The sequence below is a fragment of the Falco cherrug genome, chromosome 17, assembly GCF_023634085.1.
Source record: "Falco cherrug isolate bFalChe1 chromosome 17, bFalChe1.pri, whole genome shotgun sequence".
Lineage (NCBI taxonomy): Eukaryota > Metazoa > Chordata > Aves > Falconiformes > Falconidae > Falco > Falco cherrug.
In genome coordinates this window covers 2102803-2126773 of record NC_073713.1, presented here as the reverse complement: position 1 = coordinate 2126773, position 23971 = coordinate 2102803, and the positions used below count along the sequence as shown (strand labels likewise).

Here is a 23971-nt window from a genome sequence, read left to right as displayed (position 1 = left end):
TGTGGGTGCATGGCATCTTTATTAAATCATCTAAGAGATGTTTTTGTCTGACTTCAGAGAAATCCATTTAATGTCATAAGCAAATTAAAATGCAGTGGTTTTTTTAACAGTTGTTAGCACTTGAAACTGAGATTAAAAACAACCAACCAACCCCCCACCCCCCCAAAATAAAAAAATACAGATGTCACAGGTAATTACAGCTATTTTTGGCAATACAATTATTGTTTTTTTTAAACAGCAAACATTTTTCTCAAATAAATACAATCTGCTCACACTATAAAACATAATAAACAGAATGATACAACAGGTTTAACATGAAAAAAAAGTATCCATTGATAAACATCAAGTTTTAAGAGATGTTCACAGAAACTTCAGAAAATACCTTTTAGTGGGAAGTAATAGAAAGGAACTGGCTGTGTATTTTCTGTTATGTAGCATGTATGATTCATGAATATTCCCCGGGGAACAAGTATTTGAGGAAGTGGTGAGAAGTAAGTAGTGATTTGGAGTGTACGCAACCAATCATGCTTACTGCTTAAGGTTTTTTTTTCTTTGTTCATTCACCGTTTTGTGTCTGCTACCACCATCGTTTCACGTATGTTTTTAAAGTTCATATAATTTCCTCTGTGCTTAGGTTCTTTTTTAAAAACAAACCAAATCTACTTAGGCTCCCTTCCTAAACAATAGTTTTCATACAGAATTTCAATGCATCTTAAGTTGTGAAGCATCACAAACTAATTTTCAGCTTTGGGTTTAAATAAAGGTTAGTCAGCTACAGCCTAACTCAACTGTCCAGCATCCCTCTTTTTGAGATTAGCATCAATATAATTAGACACTAAATCTCACCCTACTTCTGCATGCATTTCTTAAATCGGGACTGGAAGGGCTCAACCCTGCACAGATGCGAGTCCTCCAAATTCCTCATTAAGTCAGTGGTAGGCCAAGAAAATCGTGCCTCATCCCTCTTTGTTTCCCTGGTCTCTGGATCAGGCCTTTGTAAGGACCCAGAGGGACAAGTTTACAACCCCTCACATCCAGTGCAGTATGCTGGAGCTATGTAAAGAGGCTGAGTCTGTCATACTGCTGCACACAACCTCTTCCCCATCTTCTGACATTTTATCCAAGAGCCCCAGCTAGTGCACAGTCTAAGGTCATGGTACCTGTGTCCTGGAGATCTTGCTGTCTGGGGGGCTCAGCCTGCAGATACAAAAGAATATGCTGGCAATAGCACTCTAACATCCCTTCTGCCCTCTTTGCTTTGCAGAATTACTGCTTGTGTTGCCTTCACTAAAGATAATTCCTACAGAATTCTTGCAAACAACCACTTATTTGGTGATGTAAATTATCACTTCCCTGGAGAGAAGAGGCTTCTACCATCCCCTGACTTCTTTCTGAAACTGTTCAAACTGAGTGAAAAGGGAAATAGGTTTGGTTGTTTTGGTGGGGTTTTTTTCTGAAGTTATAGCCTGGATCCTCAGCTTGCATAAACAAAGTTCTGTTGATTTGAGTATACAATGTCACTTTACGCTCACAGACAACCTGGTGCTGCGCTCAGAGCATTTAAGTATTTGGCTGTAGCGGCCACCGCACTAAATGTAAGGGAAATGCATGAAACTTTAGACCTGGCAGCTGCATTACATTAGAAAGGTATTTGCAGGCAGAGCTCAAGCCTTGGGGCTGAGGCATGCTGCAGATCCCTCCCAGCCCCTTCAGCAGAGGGAGATATAAAGTCCAGTAATAAGGACAAACTCCTGATCAATCCTGAACTTCTTCCAATACCTTGGGTTTTGACCTTCTGGTCATCCCACCAACTGCTGCTGTGCTAGAATTTGATTCTGCACTTTGATTTTTCTAGACCAACCCTTAAATTGCAGTTTATGAAAATACTGGACAAACAACATATTCTTGGCAGTTTTCCAGCTTTATTCCTTAACTGGGAAGAGAGGGAAAAATTTAGGAACTGCTATTGCCTCCTATACCCAAATTGAACTGTTGGGATCTGATGCAGCTCACAGTGAAGGCAAGGAAAAGACTTGCACACGCTTTAGATAGATCAAGTCTAATGTTCTTCTGGGGCAAAACACTGAAGTGACATTAAATACACATTCATGAGCAGCAGTGGAGTGAAAGTGAAGCAGCAATTGTTGTGTATTCTTAACATCTCAATTAAAAATTTTAAAGGAATAATTTTTTCTCCCCCCCCGCAAGCCTTATCAACATGAGACTACTTGACACAAAACCCCTATGAAAAATCAAAATGCTAGAAGAAAATAAGATTTTTCTTTTTGAGATTGACACCTGAAAAAACTAATTTGAGATAAGACTACAATTGTCAAAATACTTTCCCAAACATCCAAAAATATATATATTTTTTTAAGAAGAGTATTTTAACATCTACCTTCTCAAACAACACTCTTTTCTATATTACTTACTATATGCAAAGATCAGCTAGTATAATATTGTGCATTCAGGTTTTGTTCCCTCTGTTTCATGCTTCTGTCTAAAGAAATTCCTTGTAATGTTGCTTAACTGCAGTGGGACTTCAGCAGCCTCCACTGTTCTGTACAGGCAATATTGTTGTCTCAAATTACATCGTGCTGGCCCTTTTTGTAAAATAAAAAGCAGTCTGGAGAATTATGCATGCATCAGTAACCAAATTAGTTTTGGTGTGATTGTCATCTATTTAGTTTTAAACTCTTTGCAACTTTGCAATGAGTAAGCATAGAGGAAAACAAGCTGGAAGTGCTCTTCGGAATGTCTGTACACATCCAATAGTTCAAATTATAGTTAAAAACTAAAGTGACAGCAGCAGAACTGCACAGGAGCAGTTTCTTCTGTCATCATGTAAGTTATCTCCCTGACTTTTCACTATACATCCCTGGTATAATAATGCACTTACGAATGGCCTACTGTGTGTTACATAGTCATAAATGTATAAATAATGGACTATTGTTATGGATTGTGACAAAGTACATATTGCACACGATGAGCTCTCTGCTGACACAAAATATGTACAGAATCTGGTGTGCTCTCCCTGGCAAGCCTAATAAGACCCAGAGACAAAGCTGAGCTAAACCCCCTTAAGATTTGTTACATCACAATTGCTGAGTGTTTTGGTTTGCCTCGTTTAGGAAGAAGGGATTATAGTTTATCACTCCTTATTTCTTCTGACTGCTGAAAGTGCAGCTCGGTCATATCCTGCTGAAGGCCAGACCAGTCCTGCTGAAGGCTTGATAGGTTAAAAGAAACCAACACAAAACAAACTTTGATCTTGCTATGAATAGTAAACCTTTGTCAAAGTTGGGCAGTATGAACTTCTGTGCCATACAAACATTTCAAAGGAGGACACTAACACTTTCTGCAGAAGAAAAGCTGGATAGAAGAGGGGTACCTAGAATGCCAGAATTTCTTTCCTGGCACTTATGAACTTTCCTTTGATGCTATTTGTGGGGATACTCAGACTTATGGCCCAAAGCAAGAAAGGAGTATGCCTGAATCTCTTTCATCCCATTTACACACATTTTTAAGTACCTTCTGAAAGCAAGCCTACACTGATAAGACCTGTACAAATGTCTGCAGGAACTTTTTGACCCAAGGCTGATGACTTTAATATTAATCTAAAAGAAACCCGCTCTGAAGCCAGTTTATGCTATAAACTACCCACTGTGGTGTGTTTTGCATTCTCCTGTGAAGCAGCTGGTATTGGCATCTTGCAGGCTGTTGCACTAAGATACACTTGTGATTTCAAAGATTTTAGCTATTGATTTTTAGCTCCCTTCTCTTCCCCTTCTCCTAAAATCCTAACCCTTCCCCCATAAGATAAATAGCATCTTAGTAGGCCAAAGCATGTCGCTCCTAAATCTAAGTGTACTATTTTTTCAGTTCTGCTTTGTCTTTATGACAGATGGCACTTAGGAATTAGGGAAAAGGAAGCAAAGCATGCAGCGGAGGCTGAAATTCAGCATCTTTTTGATTCCATCATTACCTCCTGAAGAAAGCTGCTTACTGCAGAATCTCACCAGGGCCGACAAAAAAGCTCACAAGGGACAGAAAGCCATCACCGTGTAAATGACCAGCACAAAACCTCAGTATGAAAGGGAGAACAGTCTTCCAAGGTCTTCTGATTTTAAAGACACAAACACTTTAGGCTGGGTCTGTGCACAAGGGTGGATTTTAATAACCTAAATAAAGGACCCCTGCAACTTTCTAAATCCTGCAAGTTTGGTTGGAAAAGGCTTCTTATTTCATCTCCACTTGAAAGAAACTGCTCCCAGTCTTTGTTCACAACGGTGCTGTCTTTTGATGTGCAAACTTCATCTGTAACTGATGTGAAATTCATAATTTTCTTCTGGCGTGGATCAGCGTCAATCAGTCTTTGCATCCACAGTATGCCCAACACACTACCTAACACAGTGCTCAAAATACAGGAGAGGAATAATCTGATGCTGCCTGTAGCGGCAATGCTGGACTCTCATTTCCAGCTGGTGGCGATAGACTTTATGCAAGGTGCTGACAATTTGGGGGTTGTGAGTGAGGGGGGTGTCAACATGTGGTCCTGAACAAGCCTGCTAATGCTTTGCGAAAATAGTAGTGAAAAAACACCCAGCATCCTGAACGCTCGACTTTTACACAGTGCTAGTTGTTCCTAATGCAGTGCAGAAGGCAGTGAAAGCTACTGGTGTTATCAGAGTTCCATTCGAGGTTGGAAAACTACCCAAGCTACTGACTAGAGACTCCCCGCTGTGCAGGAGCTTCAATCTGTATTTTAATATTTTTTCCCCCTCAAATCACTCCCTTTTGAATTTGCCTAGTTGAATATGAGAATTTTTGCATGACTGTGGCTGAGAGATCTGCTAGAACAGCTGTTTGTGTGATCCACTGAACATATTGTGACAATTTTTCCACTGTCAATAAACACAAGAAAGAAGAGACGTTCTCCAACGCTTAGAAAGGCCATGGGTTTTCCTTGCTCATTTAGTTTTGCCTATTCTTGTAGTAAGGTTTCTCTCCAGTTAAAGCCTCCAGTTGGTCCGTGTGTGAGAGGGAGGATGGGAGGGTCCGTAAGCTGCCACACACCTGTATCTCCCAGTTCTTCGCACGAACAAAACCCCAAGTATGGAATCTGTGTGAAGAGAGGTGGAAATAAAGGCCGTGAGCAAGGACTGAGCTATGCAAGGAGGGAGCTCCCTGAGGGGCTGAAGTCCTGCTTTGCTACGGAAGCATTTCACTGCCTAGGACTCCGCTGACTTTGTGCACCACGATACATGCAAAACACTGGGAAAGACAGGTTATATCATTGTAATGTAGTTTAAATATGGGCCAGGTGAAACCAAAGATGCCCTGTTGGCTGGCATGGTCCCAAACCCTGAAGGCCAGCACAGCTATGGAGGAGAAACAGGGATGCCACGCTGGCTCAGGTGTGCTCAGATCAAGCAGCGGCTGCGAACATCCCAGAGAGTGTCTGCAAGGCTGGCAGGGGATAATGCCGTCTCCCCAGGCAGGGCTGGAGTAAAGGAATGAAGGCAGGAGCCCCTGTTAAAATTTTCAGGCCTTTTCTGTGTCAGTTAACAGCTCTTTAAGAGTAAAACGAGAAGGGGAAGTGGTGTAGGGCAGAAGTGCCCTGTGAATTGTGGTTCGGGTTTTTTCGGCACTGGAGGGCACTGTGGGAGCCTCTGTACAGCCCCTGGTATCTACAAGCATAAAGCAGAGTCCCTGCAAGCCCATTTGTAGGTGGGCATCTGATCCCGTGCTATCTGTTACAGAAGTGACACGTTAAGATAAGCCTCTTAAACCAATCTGCTTTACTCTCTGACTGCTGAAATGGGTGAAACATAGTAACAGGCACAATAATGAGACGAGGGGAACAAAGTGTCCTCTGCCTGCTTAAGCAGATTGCAAATTTCTCTTTGTAAAGCCAGCGAGCTTGACTCCTTGGTGGTAATTACCTTTCGGACCATCTGTACAAAGTCCTTGGAGTTCTGTGGCGAGAGCCCTTGGAGCTGGCAGGTACAAGCCTCCAGGGAGGATGCATGTGCCACTATCAGGATGTTATTTCCTGAAATAAAGTGAGAAACACAGGCTGAGGAGGGAGGTGAAGCCAGCTTTAGGGACTGGTGCCCAGGATCAAGCAGACCAATTAAAAATGTTCAAAATGTGTTCAGTTCATAATACAACAACATAGTAAACTATGCGTACTGGGGGGAAAAAAGCCTGGTTTATTAGCGTGTTTAAAGCATTTCTCAGTTTGCAGGATAACGGTTAACTCGGTGCTACTTAGTTTTAAAATGGCTTTATGAAGAAAACAAGAATTCCAATGAGATTTCAGCTGTCTTGTGAAGCAAATGCTTTTCTCCTACCCAAAAATTAATTCTGATTAAAACAAGCACTTTAATTTCAGTTGCTGGTTTTCCACCCTGATAGCTTTAGGTTTCCATTTCCAAGATCCTTTACAACCAATGCCATGCTGTGCTACTGAAGTTTGTGTGCAAGCTATTGAAATAAAAGCTTAGAATGTAGAGACAAATCGGTGAAATGAAATTAGGGAAATAACCAGAGTTTAGAAACATCCTAATCTTATATTGTGAATGAAAACTAAAAGCTAGAGGGTTTTTTATTTCAATATTGTGTTCGGAGAAATTCTCTACAGTCTTTATGGGTAATATATTTCAGAAGAGTAGCTCGGAGAGGGGATGAAAGATGCCTCATTTGATGCTGGCAACAGGCAGCAAAGTGCAAATGGCTTATTTATTCCCTTGAGAAACAGACAGCTTGCATTGGGTAAGGATCCCTAAAATAATTCTGCTACTTAAATTTATGGACCTTTCTTGTAAGCTGAGCGTATCTGAACTCATAGTTCAGACACATACAGGACTTTCCAATGTCTCTGGGAGAGGGGATGAGAGATTCAGGGAGGGAGATTCGTCTCCTTGAAGAGGGAAAGACTGGTCAGGAATGTCGGCATTCACATCCCAGAGAGCCCGTTGTGTTTTCCATCTGCTCTGGAGCACTTACCTTTGCCTTTACATTCACTGATGATTTCTTTTGTTACTTGGTAGCTTCTACTTATGTATGTATCATAAGATTCGGAAACCACTAACTTGCTGACAGGAATATGAGGTCTGTGAGCAGAAAAACAAGTATGGTAAATTGGAAGAAGGGATAAAGTTTTAAGTGCAAGTTATGATTCATCTGAAAGTATCTGCTTCTTTAGCTCTTCTAATTCCCCAGATCCCCAGAACTGTATCTTGCGTCAGGACTGCTAGGATTATTTTTAAAGTCTAGGGCTGAGATGTTTACCATTCCTGCATTAAGATATTACAGTTATCCGGTGAAAATGGTAACTGCTTCCTCTAATGTAGACCAATTAGCAGAGGCAGCATACAACATGCTGATTATACTTGTGTTGCTTTTGCAATGGCATGCAGCAACAACGATGCCACTTTGCGTTTATTTAGGCATGTGTCCTGTGATGAGCAGATTTCAGGGCTCACCCACCCACATAAAGTTAGTGAGTGGCAGGAGAACAAAGTCTGTACCCAGCAGGAGTGGGTGAGCAGGAAGGGGCAGCAGGACAAGGACAGTGTCGACGCAGCTGCCTGCAGACAGATGGGTCGGCTCCACTGGCTGGGAGCTGTGAGGTCCCAGCAGCGTGACAAGCCGCCGCCCAAGCCGTCTTTGGCAGCCTGAGGTCTGCACTGTGCTACCACAGCTTCCAGCTTAGAGGGGGGGCTGACAACAACTGTGTCTGTCTAAGGTGACAAGGCAGGTACAGGGGGAAACGTGGAGTGTGGAGAAGCCAGATGCTGGCTCCCTTCACTGCTGATGCTTTGACGGTGAAGGGCAGAGGCAAACAGCCGCTTTGGCCATCTGTAAAGCTGCATTGCTGGGAAATGCCTGGAATTAGCCGGCCTCCTCCTGGGCCAGGGCGTTTCAGTGAATTGCCTGGCAGGACTCTGGCCAATTGTATCAGCTCAAGTAGGCTGATGTGCACAGAGAAGCAAGGGACTGGCAGCAGAAGGCTCTATTTTCATGCTGTGCTGCAAGGAGACCTAACTTTTCCCTCCATCCAGCGATCTGTTTTATCTACAGGAATTACCCATGAGAGAGGAGACAGAGAATTCCAGGAGGGCTGTCTCCCAGTCCCCCACCTAACCAGCTGACCATACAAGAGCAGGCTCTTTTCTTATGCTGAGAATATTCATTATAGTCTTCCCAGAAGGCATGTATTTTCTGAAGCAGAGACTCTCCTGTGATCCAGCTGCTCTGCTGAGTGTTAGCCATGTGATACCCTTTCAGGGATAAATACAGTGTAAGGACTTCTATTTAGATACTCTCAGAGTGTTGGAAATGTAGCTGCAGACTGGAAGGCCACAATGCAAGGGGTTTATGGTATAATGAAGTATGAAAAAAATCAGGGTTTTTTTCTTTAGGTTTTTTTGTTTGTTTGTTTTAATATTTCAACTGCTTATTCTGCTTGAGGTTCCTAAATGCACGGGTGCACTGGGACACCAGGAAATACCAGCGTTTCTGATGATACCATCAACCACAAAAGCCCAGCCCAAAGTATTTGTCACCAAGCCCATGTAGGTAGAACTCCTATGTATGTATACTATGTGTGTATAATAAATGTTTTGTTTTCATCTGAGATTGCTCAGCTGGCGATCAGGCTCACACTAAGATGGAAAGAGCAAGACTCTGCAAGAAGTCATAGTGATACAGATATTTCAACAGTGAGGTGCAGTGGAAGACTGGGACTGTATGACCTTTCTGGAGCTTCCTTCTTTGTGGGAGCTTTTTGAGTCTGGCTTGTATAAATGAATCATAAATTTGAGAGTAGGAAGCCTGAGCAGATCATCTTGTCTATTCTTTGCCACATGACTTTCTGCTGGGCTTTATTTAGCCTTTCCCTCTGCAGCTTACAGTAAAAAGCACTTGTGTGTTAGGCTGGAGGGCACCACGGCTGCGATACTTCGCTGGGGAGTCAGAAAAGTCTTGAGTTTCCCTCCAGACTCAGACTGCAGGTTGTTCCCGCCAGCTCTGAGGTGTTTGTTGGCAATGATATTGGGAACGCATAAGTATGGCCATGTGGCTGGGTAGAAGGAAAGCAGCAGAGGCTGGCAGCAAGGGCATGAGTTCAAGATATGGAGCTTAACCAGGCACCAGGACTGATCTCTGCAGCCGCAGGGGTGGCTGGCAAAAATGCTGAGTTCTGGGAGGTCAGCTCTGCGCTTCTGGAGCAGCTCTGTCAGAGCCCTTGAAAGCAGAGTGAATTATCTTTCTCTTGTCTGCAAAGCAGGAGGAAGAATCAGTGGTGCTTATCCATTTGCCATGCAGATGTTTTTCACCCAGACATTTACTTTGTTTGCTTTCACCAACTGGCTTTAGTTTGAATACCATGAAAACCTGACTCAGAAACCTGCAATTATTTCCACTAGAAATGTTTCAGATGTAACTGCTGAGAAGCGATAAATGCTTAGGGTTTAGCCGCTTTGATAGAAAACCTCTGCATTTTGGTGTCACAGCAGACCCTGAATTCCTGACAGATGTAAGCATGTTCCCCAGGGTGATGCAAAATTTACAATTAAGATCCATCACAATGCTAATCATAATAGAGCCAGACAAGCTTTTTCCTGAGCAGGGCAGATGTGAATGGGCCTAGGATCCAGTTCAGTCTATGAACATGATGTTCAGGGAACTGAGTCAGCAAAACTAGTTCTGTTATCTGACCCCAAACTATGAAGTTTTAGGAAAAGGGTTAAAACAAAAATACTTTGAGGGTTTCCTGGACACCTGAAAGATGCCCAGGACAGAAGGAGTACTGGAAAGAGGACCTCCATGATCAGCAATATAGCTGGACCTTGTCAGTGATCTGGGAAATCTGGTTTATAACAAGCTGTTCTCAGGTCATGTTCAACACAGCAGCCTCCAGCCTGCTCCAAGTCTATTCTGGGAGCCTCAGCATCTCTTTCAGTCACTGCTTATATTAGAAACTCAGCAGAGTGTTACTCTTCAGACACAAAGCCAAAAAGCAATTCAAGACCCTCCCCACCCCACTTTCTGTTACCTGTAGGTTGTATCAACACTTAGAGTAGCTGCAGCTAAGTCCACCGGGGGTATCCAGGCGGGTAGTGTGTTCCCAGAGACCCACTTGGTCCATTCAAACAAGCCTGGCTCTATTCGAATTTTCAGGTTGTTCTCTTGTTGCATACCTGGAAAAGGGAGAAAGGAGACCAGATCTCAATGAAAGCAGATGTAGAGGAAGGCAGCAAGAGTTTGCAGCTTTAATACTTCGGTTTGATTGTAAATTATTATATTTTTTTTCCTCCAAGTAGTCAGTTGATTAATAGTAGTTATGAAAGATGAAGTATTTAATTTATGTACTTGGCATATGATATGCCAGTGAATGTAAACCTCTGGCCAGCAGCTACATGCAATATACTGAGCATAGGTGTGACTGTATTTCAGAGCTGGTTTTTGACTGTTTCCAATGCCAGGGCATCTCGTGCCTCTGTCACTACTTCCCTTCCCAGTTTCCACAGTAAAGTATTTTTATTGGGGGTAGCAAGTTTCCTGGTGGTAGCAATTGCTGTGGGAGCATGCAGCAATGAGCAGCTGCAGGAGCGTGAGCAGGCAAGGGCACAGGGCGTGCTGAGCTGGCCGTGTCCACCCATCCTGAACGCACATCTGGCTTTTGCAGGGCAGAGCGATAAACCCAGCCCTGACCACAGCTGGTGTTGGGGGCAGCATACCACTTGCCTAAGCGCTTGTCACCCCGTGCAGTTAGAAAAGGGCTCCTTATGGACAGTGTTGCGCTAATGTAATGTATACTGCCGTGGAAATAATCCTCACCCTGATTTACCATTTACTTGGGTCTCCCATGCCAGGATCCCTTTTATCTGGCTGGCAGTGTTTTTTTCCCAGAAAGTGAGGAGAAAGCAGCCTTTCCTGCCTGTTAGGGTCTTACCTTTCAGGATATTGTGTGCTGTCTGTACACACCGTAGGGATGGGGAGCTGTAGATGTAGTCTACAATGGTATTAGTTTCTAGCAAGGCTTCACCTGCAAGCAAGTTTCAAACATCCATGAATAAAACCAGACAAATGGCATTTTAACAACAACAGCAGCAGGGTGTCTGTCATCCAGCAAGGAACTAAAGCAGCTTCCCAGCTGCACTGCTTGAGTTTTGGGAAATATGTACCCACTGTATTTTATTTCAGTGGTGTGTTGGGCACTGTGATATGCACGACTGTGGAACCCAGATACGTTTTTCTCTGTGTCTTGCTCCACGTAATCTAGGTAATTGCATCTAGGTAATTAACCAGTATGCAAAGAAATCACAGCAGCTTTTGCTCAGTTTCTGCTTCTCTTAGATTTAGCCAAAAAGCAAACAGCGTGCTGAGAAAAACTGTACAGAGCTTGAATTTAATTTAATTTCACTTATAAGCTGTAAATCAGAATGATTCAACTTAACTCAAACCCAAATTAATTCAATTGGCTCAACTCTTCGCTAGTATAAATTACCATTCCATTACACAGGTGGAAGATCACTGAAAATGAGATAAGAATCAACTCCACTATTAGGGTTATTAATATTCTTGCAGTGCCTAAGGGAAGCAAATAAGAACAGGAATCTGCTCAGCACTGCATGGACTTGTAGTAAGAAAAGAATTATAATTTTGTTATATTTGAAGAGGCATGACAAAGAAGTGGGAGCAAGAAGGGGTTATTTACCTTGACTTCATATGTTTAATGATGGCTGTAACCATGTCAAACTGATCTATAAATCTCTCGAGTGAAGCGGGGTAATTTAGAAGGAGAGGCACATCTAACAGCTCTCTGTCATGAGGAAGCTGCTCATTTGCTTTAGCCGTCAGAGGAATTATGGCTCCGGCAACTGTCAAGGTCGAGCCTGTGTGGCTGCAGCAGGGAGCCGCTGCCTGCAGATGGCTGGCATGCCGCAGCCGTGCTGGCAGGTTGATGGCGTCTGGGTCACGTATGCAGTTGCATACTCGGACCCATTTAATGATACCAGCAAAGTGTGCTGTGATTGCTCCCAGATTTGCCTTCTGTTACATGCATATTGCAAACCCTGATGCCATGTGACCAGGAGCCTGAGCATCCTGCTGTTGTACAGTGATTTATTTTTGTTTAAAAAGCAAGTATAATTTTAGCTGCCCTAGTTTGAATGTGACCAACACAAAGTACTCTAAAGGATTTGAATTTGGGAAAATGCTAAGTACTGTTCTCTGAAGCTCATGTCTTTAAGGGGCTGGGCTCCTCTAATCACAATGCTCAATATGTGCTCTTCGACTACCAAGTGATTTTCTGTCCGTTTACAAAGTAACAGGCTCAGAAGTCAGCGACAAGGATGGGGGAGTGGGAGAACACGAAATAATTTGGGCAGTGTTTTTTGCCAAATAAACGAAAAGCCAGATGGGCTGATAAAAGTATATTGGTGTAGCAAACTGCAGGTCAAAATTTAATTGTCAAAGTCAAGGAAAAAGCCTATTTTGTATGAGATGACTGTCACACTGCCACATTTCTCACCAACATTGGTAATAACAGCATCTCCCAGTGTGGCACGCTTACAGGGCAGTAGTGAACGCTCTGCAACCGCGCTGCTGATGGCTCTGATTTCACACCACGCCTTGCAGTTTGTGTGCTGTCCCTTTTCCAGCTGCAGCAGCTCAAGGAGAAGAGGTTTCTTTGAAAGAGGGGGCTTGCTGGGGAACGTGAAGGGACTTTGCAAAGGTTCTCAAAACGTCTAAATCCTGTTAGTTCAGGGTACCCAATTCCTTTCTTTCTGCCTTGCACCTTCTCTGGCTGGGTGTGTGGGAGGAAGGTAGCAAAGCTTCCTGGGCAAGCTCTTGTCTGCTGAGGACAACTTACCAACAAGCCTTGCCTGCGTACAGCCCAGCACGGTGATTGGCGCATCTTTTTCATAATCCCTGAAACCGCCGCTTCTCTGAGGTAAGCTGTGAGGCATATTCAGGTTACTACGCATATACCTTCCTGTGAGGGAAAGGTTAGAAGCAGCTGCTGGAATTATTTCATCAGACAGAGGCAGAGAGCCATCACACCTGTTTCTGCCCTCTTTCACCACGTCTGCACCCTAGAACCTGGCTGTTGAGCAGTTCTTCCCATGTATACCAATTGGAAATCTGACAAAATTAAGTTACACAGCTGTATCAGTTCAAAATCAGCAGAGATTGCTGCTAATGGTTTTAAAGTTATCTTTAGGACAGATTTCCTCAAAGGAAAATAATTTCTATCCCACAACAAAAGATACCTCAAACATTACATTTTTACAGGAGGCTAAAATGTCAGAGCTCTTCAAACAAAATTTAGAAAGAAGGTAGATGTAAAATCATCCTTTTTTCCAATGATCTTGACTACAAGGTAGTGGCATTTTTTTAACAGAAAAAGACCTTTTGACAAGTTTCTTATCAGCTCTAATCCCAACAGGGCCTGAAGTTACAGTCTGGTAACTATAGTCTGAAACTCAAGCATATTCCTAGGTCGCAAACTCCAGCTTATGCCCCAAAGGGCACTGTGAACTGTACCTGTAGTGGTGTTATTTTCATTTAGGACTGAGTGTCAGCTGGGCAAAATATTTTCCTGATGGTAGTACATGTGTGCAGTGGACACTGACTACTACCATTGTGACTTCATTTCAAAATGAAAATGCTCTTCGGCAATGTTACTTTAATGTAATCTTTCCAGCAACGGTCTCCCAAATATTAGCAAATATAGTATTTACTCCCTGGCTTGTGTTTCTGCTTCTGACTGCAGCCTTATCATCGCAGAGCTCTGCATGGAGGTCTTCTGCCACTCCTAAGTGCTCAAGGCAGCACTCTGTGTTAGGAAATCACAGCTTCCATCTAAGCTTTGCCCCAGGCAGTTGCCACTCTCCTTCCTTCATCTAAACCCAGGGCCTGAGAGACCCACGGGAGCCAACTCACCTTTGGCATCAAAACACTGTGACAACCAGTACTTCCCAAAAACAACATCCATCCTTTCCCCATGTCTGCAGACAAACAGGCAGCGTTTCTGAGGTCCTGGCTGGCTGGTTATTCTCAGGGGCTGGAAGAAAAATTACAGGATGTTTGACCTTCATCAAAGTGCAAGGGTTTTTCTGAGATCTGATTTACTAAGAGGAGTCAGGACCAGGCACCTCTTGCTTTACCCCAGTGCAAATATGGGTACAGGAAACTCTTCTCAAATTGGTAAATGTATGCTGGTATAAAACTGGTAAAGTGAGCAGAGGATGGGGTCCTGCTGCCCCATGCTACAGGTGGGTTTGGGTACGGCGATGTCTTCTGTGCCTGCGGTTAATCATGTCATTCAAAAGCTTGTAGAGACCTTGTAACTTCTGACGCAGGCAGTGAAAGGAGACCAGAGGATAAGTTGTCAGGGAAAACCCAGTTGCTGGAAAAACTGTGATTTATGCGTTTGTGGGTCCCTACCTGCACATTCTGGCAGATGATGGTGAGTGGCCCTGCGTCCCCAGGTCCTTGGTCTTCCTGCTGTCTTCTTTCCAGAGCTCCGTCAGTGAAGGCTTGAAGGGATGGGGAAGACGTAGTATTCAGAATTGAATAGGACCTGACAAAAATAGAAAGATGCTGGCTTTGGGAATGCTTTGGATTTCATGCACTCAGCCTGCAGTAAGGACTACAGGAACTGATGATAATTACTGTTGTCATGTTATTACGGTATTATTTGTATTTTAGTGCTGCCTAGAGAGCACCTTGCTAGGTGATGCACACACACGATGAAACAAATCCCATCTCAGCAGGCTTTCTGTTTCCTTAGAAACAGTTTCACAGAACAACAGTTCCCAAACTTTGGGCTGCGAGACTGTCAGCCCTCAAATATTCTCATGGAAAATGCCAAGACCATGCTCACTAACATCATCTGGGGACCAGCTGCACATTACCTACCATGGTCTTGTGGACCCACATTTGGAAACTTATGGCTACAGGGAGTTTTCGCTCACCTTTGAAGCTACTGCTTCAGTAGAAAGCAGGAGCACAGCCCTGCCTCTCATGCTGGGCAGTTTTCAGGGTTCCTGCACACAAAATAGCTTGTATCCCATGGTAGGGATATGACACACTCAGTCGGGGTTGTTGTTTCTACATTTTTCAGTGCTGTCTATTCTGTTTCCCATCTACAGTAGGAATTAATTCTCACCAGTGCTTCCTGTTAAATGTAGCCAAAGGGATATAATAGATCCCATTCTCCCTCAAGGGGCTTATCTAATGATGATCCTGCTAAATAAAGCACTTGTGCCCAGAGACTCAAGGACTTTGACCAAGACCCTTGGGAGTAAACTCTGACAGGCAAGTACAGAAGCTGCAGTGACCCTGCAGATTCAGTTACACTGCATGGGTTACGTTTGCTTAGCCGTTAAAAAACAACATTGTCAGATAATGTCTATGGTCATTTACTTTGGCAGAAATAGTTGCCGTTGCTTGCACTTTTCAGTGCTTTAAATATGTCAGAAGTTTCTTCCTGACTAGCACCTAGTTAGGATAAAATCTCAGAGGGGTTTTGTAGCTGTTAAAATAACACTAAGTGCCTCTACCAATGGAACAAAAATAGGTCATCTGCATTTTTTTTAAGAACTGATCTTCTGCAAGATCCCATGATTTGCACCAGTTTAAAGAAGAAAAAAATACCACACCATTGGTCCCGATGTTGGTCCCTTATCTGGTGGAATTAGAGTGCAAGGATGAGACTGAGGTACTGGCTTACTTGGTCAGGTGAAGATGCCATGCAGAGAAGCACTGGCAGGCAAGGGGAGTGGGAGATGGGAACCAGCCGTGCTGGGGGCAGCACTGTTGATCCCCATCCAACAGTGTGAGGCAGCAGCCACTGTGGGCACAGCCCTGACAGCAGATAACCTCTCCAGCCTTCTGCTCTTACTCTTTCAGACCTGACCTTCTAGGTTTACAGATTCTTGTAACTGTATTTTATTCATGGTGAGTTCCTAACAAGGGCTGGGCTTGCTCCAGGGAACGGTTCCTCTCATTGCCCAAATGCAGATACAGCATCAGAGGTCAGGGCAGCAAATACCTCCGAGTTAGGGTTGGTATGAAGTGCAACTGAGGGTGTGTGGATCTTGAAGAGGGGTTAAATGCAGGCAGGAGAGCTTTGTGGGTAGGCTGAGCGAAATATTACTGGGTGCTGTGGTGAGAAATCATGTCTAACTCTTGTCATCAGAATATATGCATGTGATACACTGCAGGCAGAAGTACACTCAGGCCATAGAATCATAGAACCCCACATGATCCTTAAGGTCCCTTCCAACCCATCTAGTTTGGGGGTATGGGCCTTCCTCTAGACCAAGTTACTCAAAGCCCTGTCCAACCTGGCAGGATAAGGCCAACTCTGATCCAAAAGCTGCCCAAGTGCCTTAGTGTGTGCCAAGCCCAGAGCAGCTAAGCCCTGAGCAGGAAGCACCACAGACGTTTATCGCTGTATTAAGTGGTCAACTTGGAGTGCAGATGCAGCTAGCACCGACACATCCTCACTGACCTGAAAACTTGAGTATCTCAATATGAGAAGAATCTGAATTTCTCAGCTAGGACCCATCTCTAGTGCTGGACAAAGAGGATCTTGAGCCCAAGCTCTCTGACTTGACTTCTGTATTGCAGCTTCCAGCCTCTCATCCCATCTCAGCCCTTTCCTTCTTTGCCCATATGACAAAAGGACACTGACCTGGAGAATACTAAGGATTTGTTTGGTTACCCCTCTTTCCTTTGCCCCCAGGAGCTGCTGCACAATTTCTGACACTTTCTTTCTCTCTAAGCCCTTATTAAAAGGCCATGAATGCTTTACTATCTATTCATAGATGTGAGGATTCGCTGTGAATGATGATGAGGCAAAGGCATACTATCTTGCTGTGTCTGGAGAAGGGCCACCAGCCTATCTTCAGTGATACCTCCTTGATGTTGCTGGAAAACAGAAACCACTGAAGCTATTTCAGCTGAGTCATCTTCTAAGCATAGGTCATTGTTTGGACGCTTTTTCCGAAAGGCTTATGGTTCTTCTGCTTGGCAAACAGAGGCTGAAGGCAGACAACAACATCTACTGTCTTCTGGATGATGCCTTGCCTTCACCGCTCTGTCAGTGATACTGTTGTGTCCCTGGAGGCAATGTCTCCCAGTCAGGAAAGGCCACTTGAAGAATGGAGATGTTTGCAGCAGAGGATGGAGAAAGAGTCTCTGTCATGGCACAACAGAGCTGGTCCTCAGCCCTTCGTAGGAAGACTCTTCTGCTGCGTCACTCATCACTATCTAGAGGAGAGGGATTCCCGGGTAAAATGAACCAGCCATTGTTGCAGAACCAGAGGAAGACAGAGTGGAAAAAACCCTACTGAGGCACAAATATAACTTGAAAAATTAGGGCTGTTTTTCCTCCCCCTGGTACTTACGCCAAGTCTGATTTCTCAGGCTTATTAAAGGGGCGAGGAATAGCTTTGGCATCTCACGGGGAGCTGAAATAGACTGCAGTGTAATATCTACAGCGCTTCTATCCATTTTGGGGCAGAGGAGGTGACTATTTCTGGCTTTGCTGGTAATGGAAAAGCAGTGCAGGGAGCCATCGCAAGTTTTAGCTTTTGAGTGGTGCTGGGTCCACAGATACAAAGATAGCACACTTCTGCCTTTACATGCATATGCAGAGCGGCTCTTGGTCTTGAATGCTTGGTTTTTGTGGCTTCTGTGGGGCAAGTAAATTCTGTCTTCACGGGGCTTCCCACTTCCTCCAGGCTCTGTGTGCTGAGGGTGGAGAGTTTCTTCTTTTGACTTGGTAGCCCACTGATTTTCAGGCAACTTAGAAAATACTCTGCAAGCAGTTTGTGGGGAGCTTTTAAGGTGAGGGGGAAGAGAGAGAGAGATATCTCTTTAATACTGAATCTGTAGTTTGGATTCATTCCAGGTGGTTTCAGCTCACCAGTAGCTTCCACTGCTACCAGGAAAGGACTTCCACCTTGATACTATACAGGGGGAAAAGTATTTTGTTTTTAACATTCCTATGGCCACGTCCTCTCCTAGGCTCAGTCAGAGCAGATCTCTTGACATCAATACAGACACAACCGGTTCCTCCCCTAAGGAGACTCCAGTGCTTGTTTCAGAAAGGTTATTTTTCACTCACACACCCTTATGGAGGGGATGGCAAGAATGGGTTACACAGACTTAGGATCTGGGTTGCATTGTGTGGGATGATGAAGCAAGTTATCTTCAATTATTTCCCAACATATAGCACTGATCAGAGATCAAATGTTTCTCCTCACTGGTACCAGTCCTTGTCATGAGAAGAAATCATGCAGGGATGTGCCACAGCCAGCAAAGAAATGTAGTTTAAGTTTATGAAGAATCCTTGGGGTTTGCTGAATAGAAGTGATACCATTCCTATTTTTAGTAAACAGGGAAAGGATTCAGACCTGGAGTCTCTCAAGACACAACCTGGTTTCATGGGCAGTAACTCTGCCTTGAAGGCAAAGCCTCTTCTCCCCTATTAAACAGACCATCATGCTTCTTTTCTTCGCGTGGCAGCCTGTTGGTCTGCAGCTGAGGTACAGGCCTTACCACAGGGACGGGATGTCCTTCTGTTGAATGTACAGTGCTAGCCAGGAAGGTCTGTGTGCTGGGCAGAGCTCACTGTTCGGAGATTAGCCAGAAAAAACATGTTCTGCAAAGGCCACAGTTCAGCTTGTGCCTCCCTTGAGCAGTGCAACAGGGGAACCTTTTTCAGGTGAAATGTGCACGAACTAGCAATCTGATTTTGCTTTTATTAAAGATTCGATCAAATATGCCAGAATAGCATTTTTCCTGTCATATCTCTTGCATGGTATAGCCAGGGTGCTGCAGCCCAGAGTGAGCTGTATTTTCGTGATGATCTCAATAATGCATGATTTTCACTTGAAGAATGCAGTCTCTTGTGACTAGGAGGGAAAGCTCCATGGCTGCTATTCTGTTCTTTATCATCCTCTGCAGGGATGAAACAGGACGTGGCTGTGTACCACAGAAGCAGCACAAACCAGCCCCCAGGATCACAGCACTGCTCACCACCAGCAGCCTCAGACACAACCCCATGAGCTGGGTCCCATCTCCTGCCCAGCAGCAGTTCTCCTGCAGTCCCGGTGAGTACTGCTATGCTTACTTTCATGTGTACAAAGTGAAGATATCTGTGTGCCATTCTTCTCTAACCACAAGGATCCTACTGTGGATACCATTGCCTAGATGGCAGAGGGGTTCAGGTTGTCCTTAGCTTGCTGTACTGTTTTGACCACGTGACATTCTGTAACCTAATATTCCCTGCGGGAAGCTGTTGTGTAAAATGAGACTGTTTCCGGGTATGTAATAATGTTTTTGATAAATGTTCCATATTGCATACTCTAATTCATGATTTATAGTCTTTAGCGGTAATCAGGGAAGGGGCATTTCCTTTCTTTGCTTGTCTGGCGGCAGAGGTGCTTTGAGTTACAAAACATTTGGCTTTCCTTTAAGTTGCTGCTGCAATAGTAATTCTTTCTCATGCTACTCCCTAGGCCTCAAAACTCTTCTAGGCATTTAAGAAAAAACAAAACCAAACCCCAGAATCCACTAGAGCAGGCTGCTGCAGTGTATGTGGACCTGAGAGCATTCTGGCTGGCAAATTTTAGGGGAAGAAAGGATGGTCTTATTGGATTGCAGATTGGAGGGTCTGGATTAAGTCCTGTCTTCATACAAACACTGATTGAATTTGCCCATGCGTCTGGTTACTGGAGGCCTTTTCTTGATGAAAGATGAGTTGGAGTTTCACAGTGTCAGACTCAGTAGAGACAGGTTTGTTCTGTTTGGCTCATGTATGGATGGAAGCCCTTTATTAGTGGTGTTCATTTCTCAGAGGGCAGGCAAGAAAAGAGTAGATGGTTGTGACAAGAGGGTATATGAGTGATCTCTTGCTATGCTTGTCCCTCCCTGATGGGCTTCTGGGTTGGGGAGGACTCAGGTCTGGTTTCCAGAAGGGCAGTGATTACTGGCAGTCACATCTGGAAGCCAGCCTGCAAGCTACGATTGCCCTGTACCTGCTCTCCGTCTGTTATTCACCACATTGCATGTGTTATGCCTGAAAAGTCACAGCTAAAGAAGACAACTGCTTGCCCTTTTTGCTTCCTGCATTTTGCCTGATTTGAGTTGTTGGATCTGTTTCTAGTAAGTGTTGCGTTAGGTCGGTTCCTCTGACTGTCCTGTGCTGACATGGGTTACCGAATGCTTTCACTTTCTGCTCAGACCTTCTCCCCGCAGGTCATGTTTTCCCACTGAAATCTGAAATACTAATTGTCTGTGTTTTGTTCTATGTCTCCATCCCTTCCCTTTGTAACTAATCTGCTCGCTGGTGTGACTGTAACCAAACTTCTGTACCTGCACGGTGCTTAGCAGAGGGGCAGCAGGCAGGAACGTGCCTCTCCCCTCTCCTTGTTGGCTTGTGCTCTGACATACAAACTACTTCCTATGCTCCAGATTTGTCAAAGGTGTTTGGGTGCTTCAGAGGTGCAGACAGCCTTGCAAGAGTGTTCAACCCACCTCTCAAGCACTAGTTTTTTATTGCCGTTTAACTAATTCCCATCAAAATCAAGAGGTCTAAGGCATAACCTTATTCAAAATGTGAGGTCTGCATTCTCATTGAAGCCAATGGCAGGCAGGCAACTAACCACTTCTGAAAATCTTCCCGAGTATCTTAAGCAACACTGCTGATCCCAATCCCTTCTCCCCAGGGAATTATACACAGAAGCTCCCGCTTCCCAAATTAATGCTCAAATTTAAACCTTCCTGATCCTAGTCCCACCACAGAGGTGTCTACACAGCAGTGGTTCTACAGCAGCCATCTGCTCCAGCTCCATTAGCCAGCAGCAGTCATCCTATGAGTAATAGTTGCTGTAACATCTTAGCTAAATAAATCACGTCGTCCTCTAATCCCATGCACAGGGATAGCATCTGGTCATCCTTTGCTTATGAGACAGGGCTTTGTGTGCCAGTTCATTTCCCCCAAACGAGCTTCTCAGCAGCTCTGGGAGACTCTTCACTTACCCAGGTGAAATCACAGCTACTGAGCAGCTTTACCTACCCATGAAACACCCAGGTCCCACATTCATCCGCCTTCGTGATGTAATTTTCAGGCAGTAGCCCAGAACAGCCAGTTGCAAGGGAAATGCCATAAATCCAGCCCTCACTTGTACTGGTCTGTTCCACAGGGGACATGAAAATAAAATCCCCTGGGACCAGCTCCAGTTCATCATCATTCTGGGGGGCGTAAGGATAGATCACTTGCAGCGTCTGGGGGAGAAACAGAAGCACAAATGAATGAAAGGATTGTTAATGGAAGGGAACCTTTGGCAGAGTGGGGCAGGAGCACTCCTTAGCAAGGTATGAACAGCTCTCCTTGTAATGCATCACTTTGTGCTTTATCCAGGAAAGCTTTACCCTTGGGGGAATTCCTGCCACTTCCCACTCTTTGCTGTTGGAAAGCTTTTCAAGGTATTTACTCCTTCTTCCCTCTTTGATTCCAGTCATGTCTTTGATAACTGGGAGGAAACGGGGGAGATGATTTTTTTTTTTAAAGCAAGCCAAAACATGACCGTGTGCCTAAATCTAAGTGCCCTGTTAAAAATGGAACTGAATTCTTATTGGGACCTGGAATTCATACAGCTTTAGTGGTTAGTGACCATTTTGGGTTTACCTACTGACACTTGACCTGAAAGAGCAAGTTCTCCTTGTCTCTGTTGCTTTTGAGACAAGGCAGAAACACTGCCAGGGGGCTAACAGGTTTGACTCTGTGACACGCTGCTCTCAAAACTGTTAACGAGAATGCACAGGAAAAATCATAGGTGATGGGAAATACTGGGATGTTGCCATGCTTGTTTTCTTCGTATTCCAAACATGAACAGGATTAAATTAAAAGCTGGGGGAAAGATCAGTGAGCGTAATCTTCCCTTCACTGGAGCATGAGGAATCCACATGTATTAAATGTCTACCAATAACTCACTTTGGAAGTGGCTACAGCAGTCCCCCATTTAAAAGGAGAACAACTGTGTTATTGTCCCTGGCCAAGCCTAACTTCTGCAATGGCACCATGCAAAAAGAAACCATAACCTGCCGAGCAGCTCTGATCTCTCGATGGTGTCAGCCCGTTTGCTTGCTAATCCTCCTAGACTATTTGTGGTGTTTTCAAAGGAAGATAGAAACTGGTCGCTGTCACCTGATACCACAAGGCCAAAACTTTCACACATAGCTGCCTGCAGTTAGATACTGGAAGATGTGAGCTGGTTTTCATCAGCAACTCCCTTTGCAATCAGTGATAGTGTTGACTCCTTGCAGCTTCTAAAGGACAAGATGGCTCTTTGGATAGGAAAGGAGGATGTCACGCATAGGAGGCATGGCCTGGGCTGGGTGAGAGCACCAGCACCATGCACAAAGGACTTCAGCTCTCCACAAGTTTTGACATCTGTTTACTCTGTGGTGTACTGTGTGCTGGACTAAAATAACTTTTTCCCATGCTGCCACAAGTTTTGTGTGCCTGATTCTGCACAACAGGCTTTGGTGGGGTTAATCACCCCAACCTTAGGAGTCTAGCTGGCTCCCTGAGCCGGCACCTTCTGGAGGCTGCCTCCTCCAGAGGTTGATTCATCTCACCCTGAGATAGAGAGCTTAGATGGGTCAGATGACTCACTTTCTGGAGGTGCCTGTTTCTCTGCGCTGAGCCTCAGACTGGCTCAGACTTTGAGGTCTAACTTGTGGGTATTTACAGGGAGGTGAGATGCATCTCACGTGTGGTTTCTCTATGTCCCCGATCCCAATCTACAAAATAGACATAATATATATTTTTCTGTATGTTGTGTTGGAAAGCATCATTATTAAGAAAACAATGTTTAGACACTTAGCTACTGCACTTACTTCAATTACTCATATGAATTCTGTATACGGGCCACAAGGGTAAAAGTTTCTTACATGATGAAACTAAACGTTGTGATTAATAGTGATGCCAAGTCTATACAGAAGAAATGGATAGCACTCGGATTAAGATGCTGGCCTGGTTCTTGAGAGATCAGACCATTTTATGTTGAGCTAACAGGAGAGTCATTGTTAGAATTAATTAATCCAGCAGGACACTGTTCCTGCAAGAAGCAAGAAATGAGGTGGGTGAAATAGCAAGTCTAGACAGTATGAGTAAAAAAGCCAAAGAAGGGCAGGATGGTTTGTTTGTTAAGATGACTGGTGGGTTGTGGAAGATCTATGTTCTGAGTGTCCTTGTGGGACCTGAGGCAAATTCCTTTATGTCTGTAGAGCCTGTGAATGCAGCTTGTGGCAGCAGCCATGGAGTCCTCATTCAGCTCACAGCTAAAGCAGCCTGCAACTATGCTAGGCCCTTTTTTTTTTTCTTCTCTTTTTTTTTTTTTTTTTTTTTTCCTTCTTTCTTTTTGACTGAAACAGGCTCCAAAAATTTACCTCATGATTAACAAAGCGTATGTCTCGGGAGAATATCGCAGCAACCCAGTCGCAGCCCAGCTTGACATCAATGTTCTGCGCTAACTTCTCCAGCGTGGGCAGGTGGCTGGTCTGGAAGTGATAGGCCAGTGTCACGTGGAGCTGCTTCTTGTGGGGCTCCACGTGAACATCTGCAATGAGAAGATGTCAGTTAACAAGTGACTGTCGAGATTAGCAGCTTTTCAAGGGTGTAAGAGTGTCTATCATGTCTCAAGAGGAGCTGGGAGCTGAACTCTTAAAGATAGCTCAAGTGGAACACATTATAGGGCAGTTTCTGAAAAGGCTTTGGGAAAGTCATATGTGAGTGCCCTATATATGTGTTGCGCCTTGCATCAAATTATTAAGATTTGTTGTCTGATTCAGTCCTGAGTCACAACAGGGTGGTAAAAAAGCATCCTTGCCAAACTGCCAAAACGCATTTGCATTCAGGAAACAATGGGTTTCT

General features: G+C 44.3%; 1 protein-coding gene across 2 annotated transcripts in view; it reads right to left on the bottom strand.

Moving 5' to 3' along the window:
* UBASH3B (ubiquitin associated and SH3 domain containing B) overlaps positions 1-23971 on the bottom strand; it is a 75610-nt gene continuing 51639 nt past the window's right edge. For both annotated transcript variants that reach the window (XM_027806716.2, XM_005440206.4), the window contains exons 5-14: positions 23488-23657; positions 21110-21318; positions 14464-14599; positions 13960-14080; positions 12887-13009; positions 10964-11056; positions 10064-10208; positions 7012-7118; positions 5946-6055; positions 1-5122 (exon numbers count right to left, since the gene is read on the bottom strand). In XM_027806716.2, the coding sequence (XP_027662517.1) occupies positions 4985-5122; positions 5946-6055; positions 7012-7118; positions 10064-10208; positions 10964-11056; positions 12887-13009; positions 13960-14080; positions 14464-14599; positions 21110-21318; positions 23488-23657 (1352 nt within the window). In that variant the 3' untranslated portion in view covers positions 1-4984. The remainder of the gene's footprint in view (positions 5123-5945; positions 6056-7011; positions 7119-10063; positions 10209-10963; positions 11057-12886; positions 13010-13959; positions 14081-14463; positions 14600-21109; positions 21319-23487; positions 23658-23971) is intronic.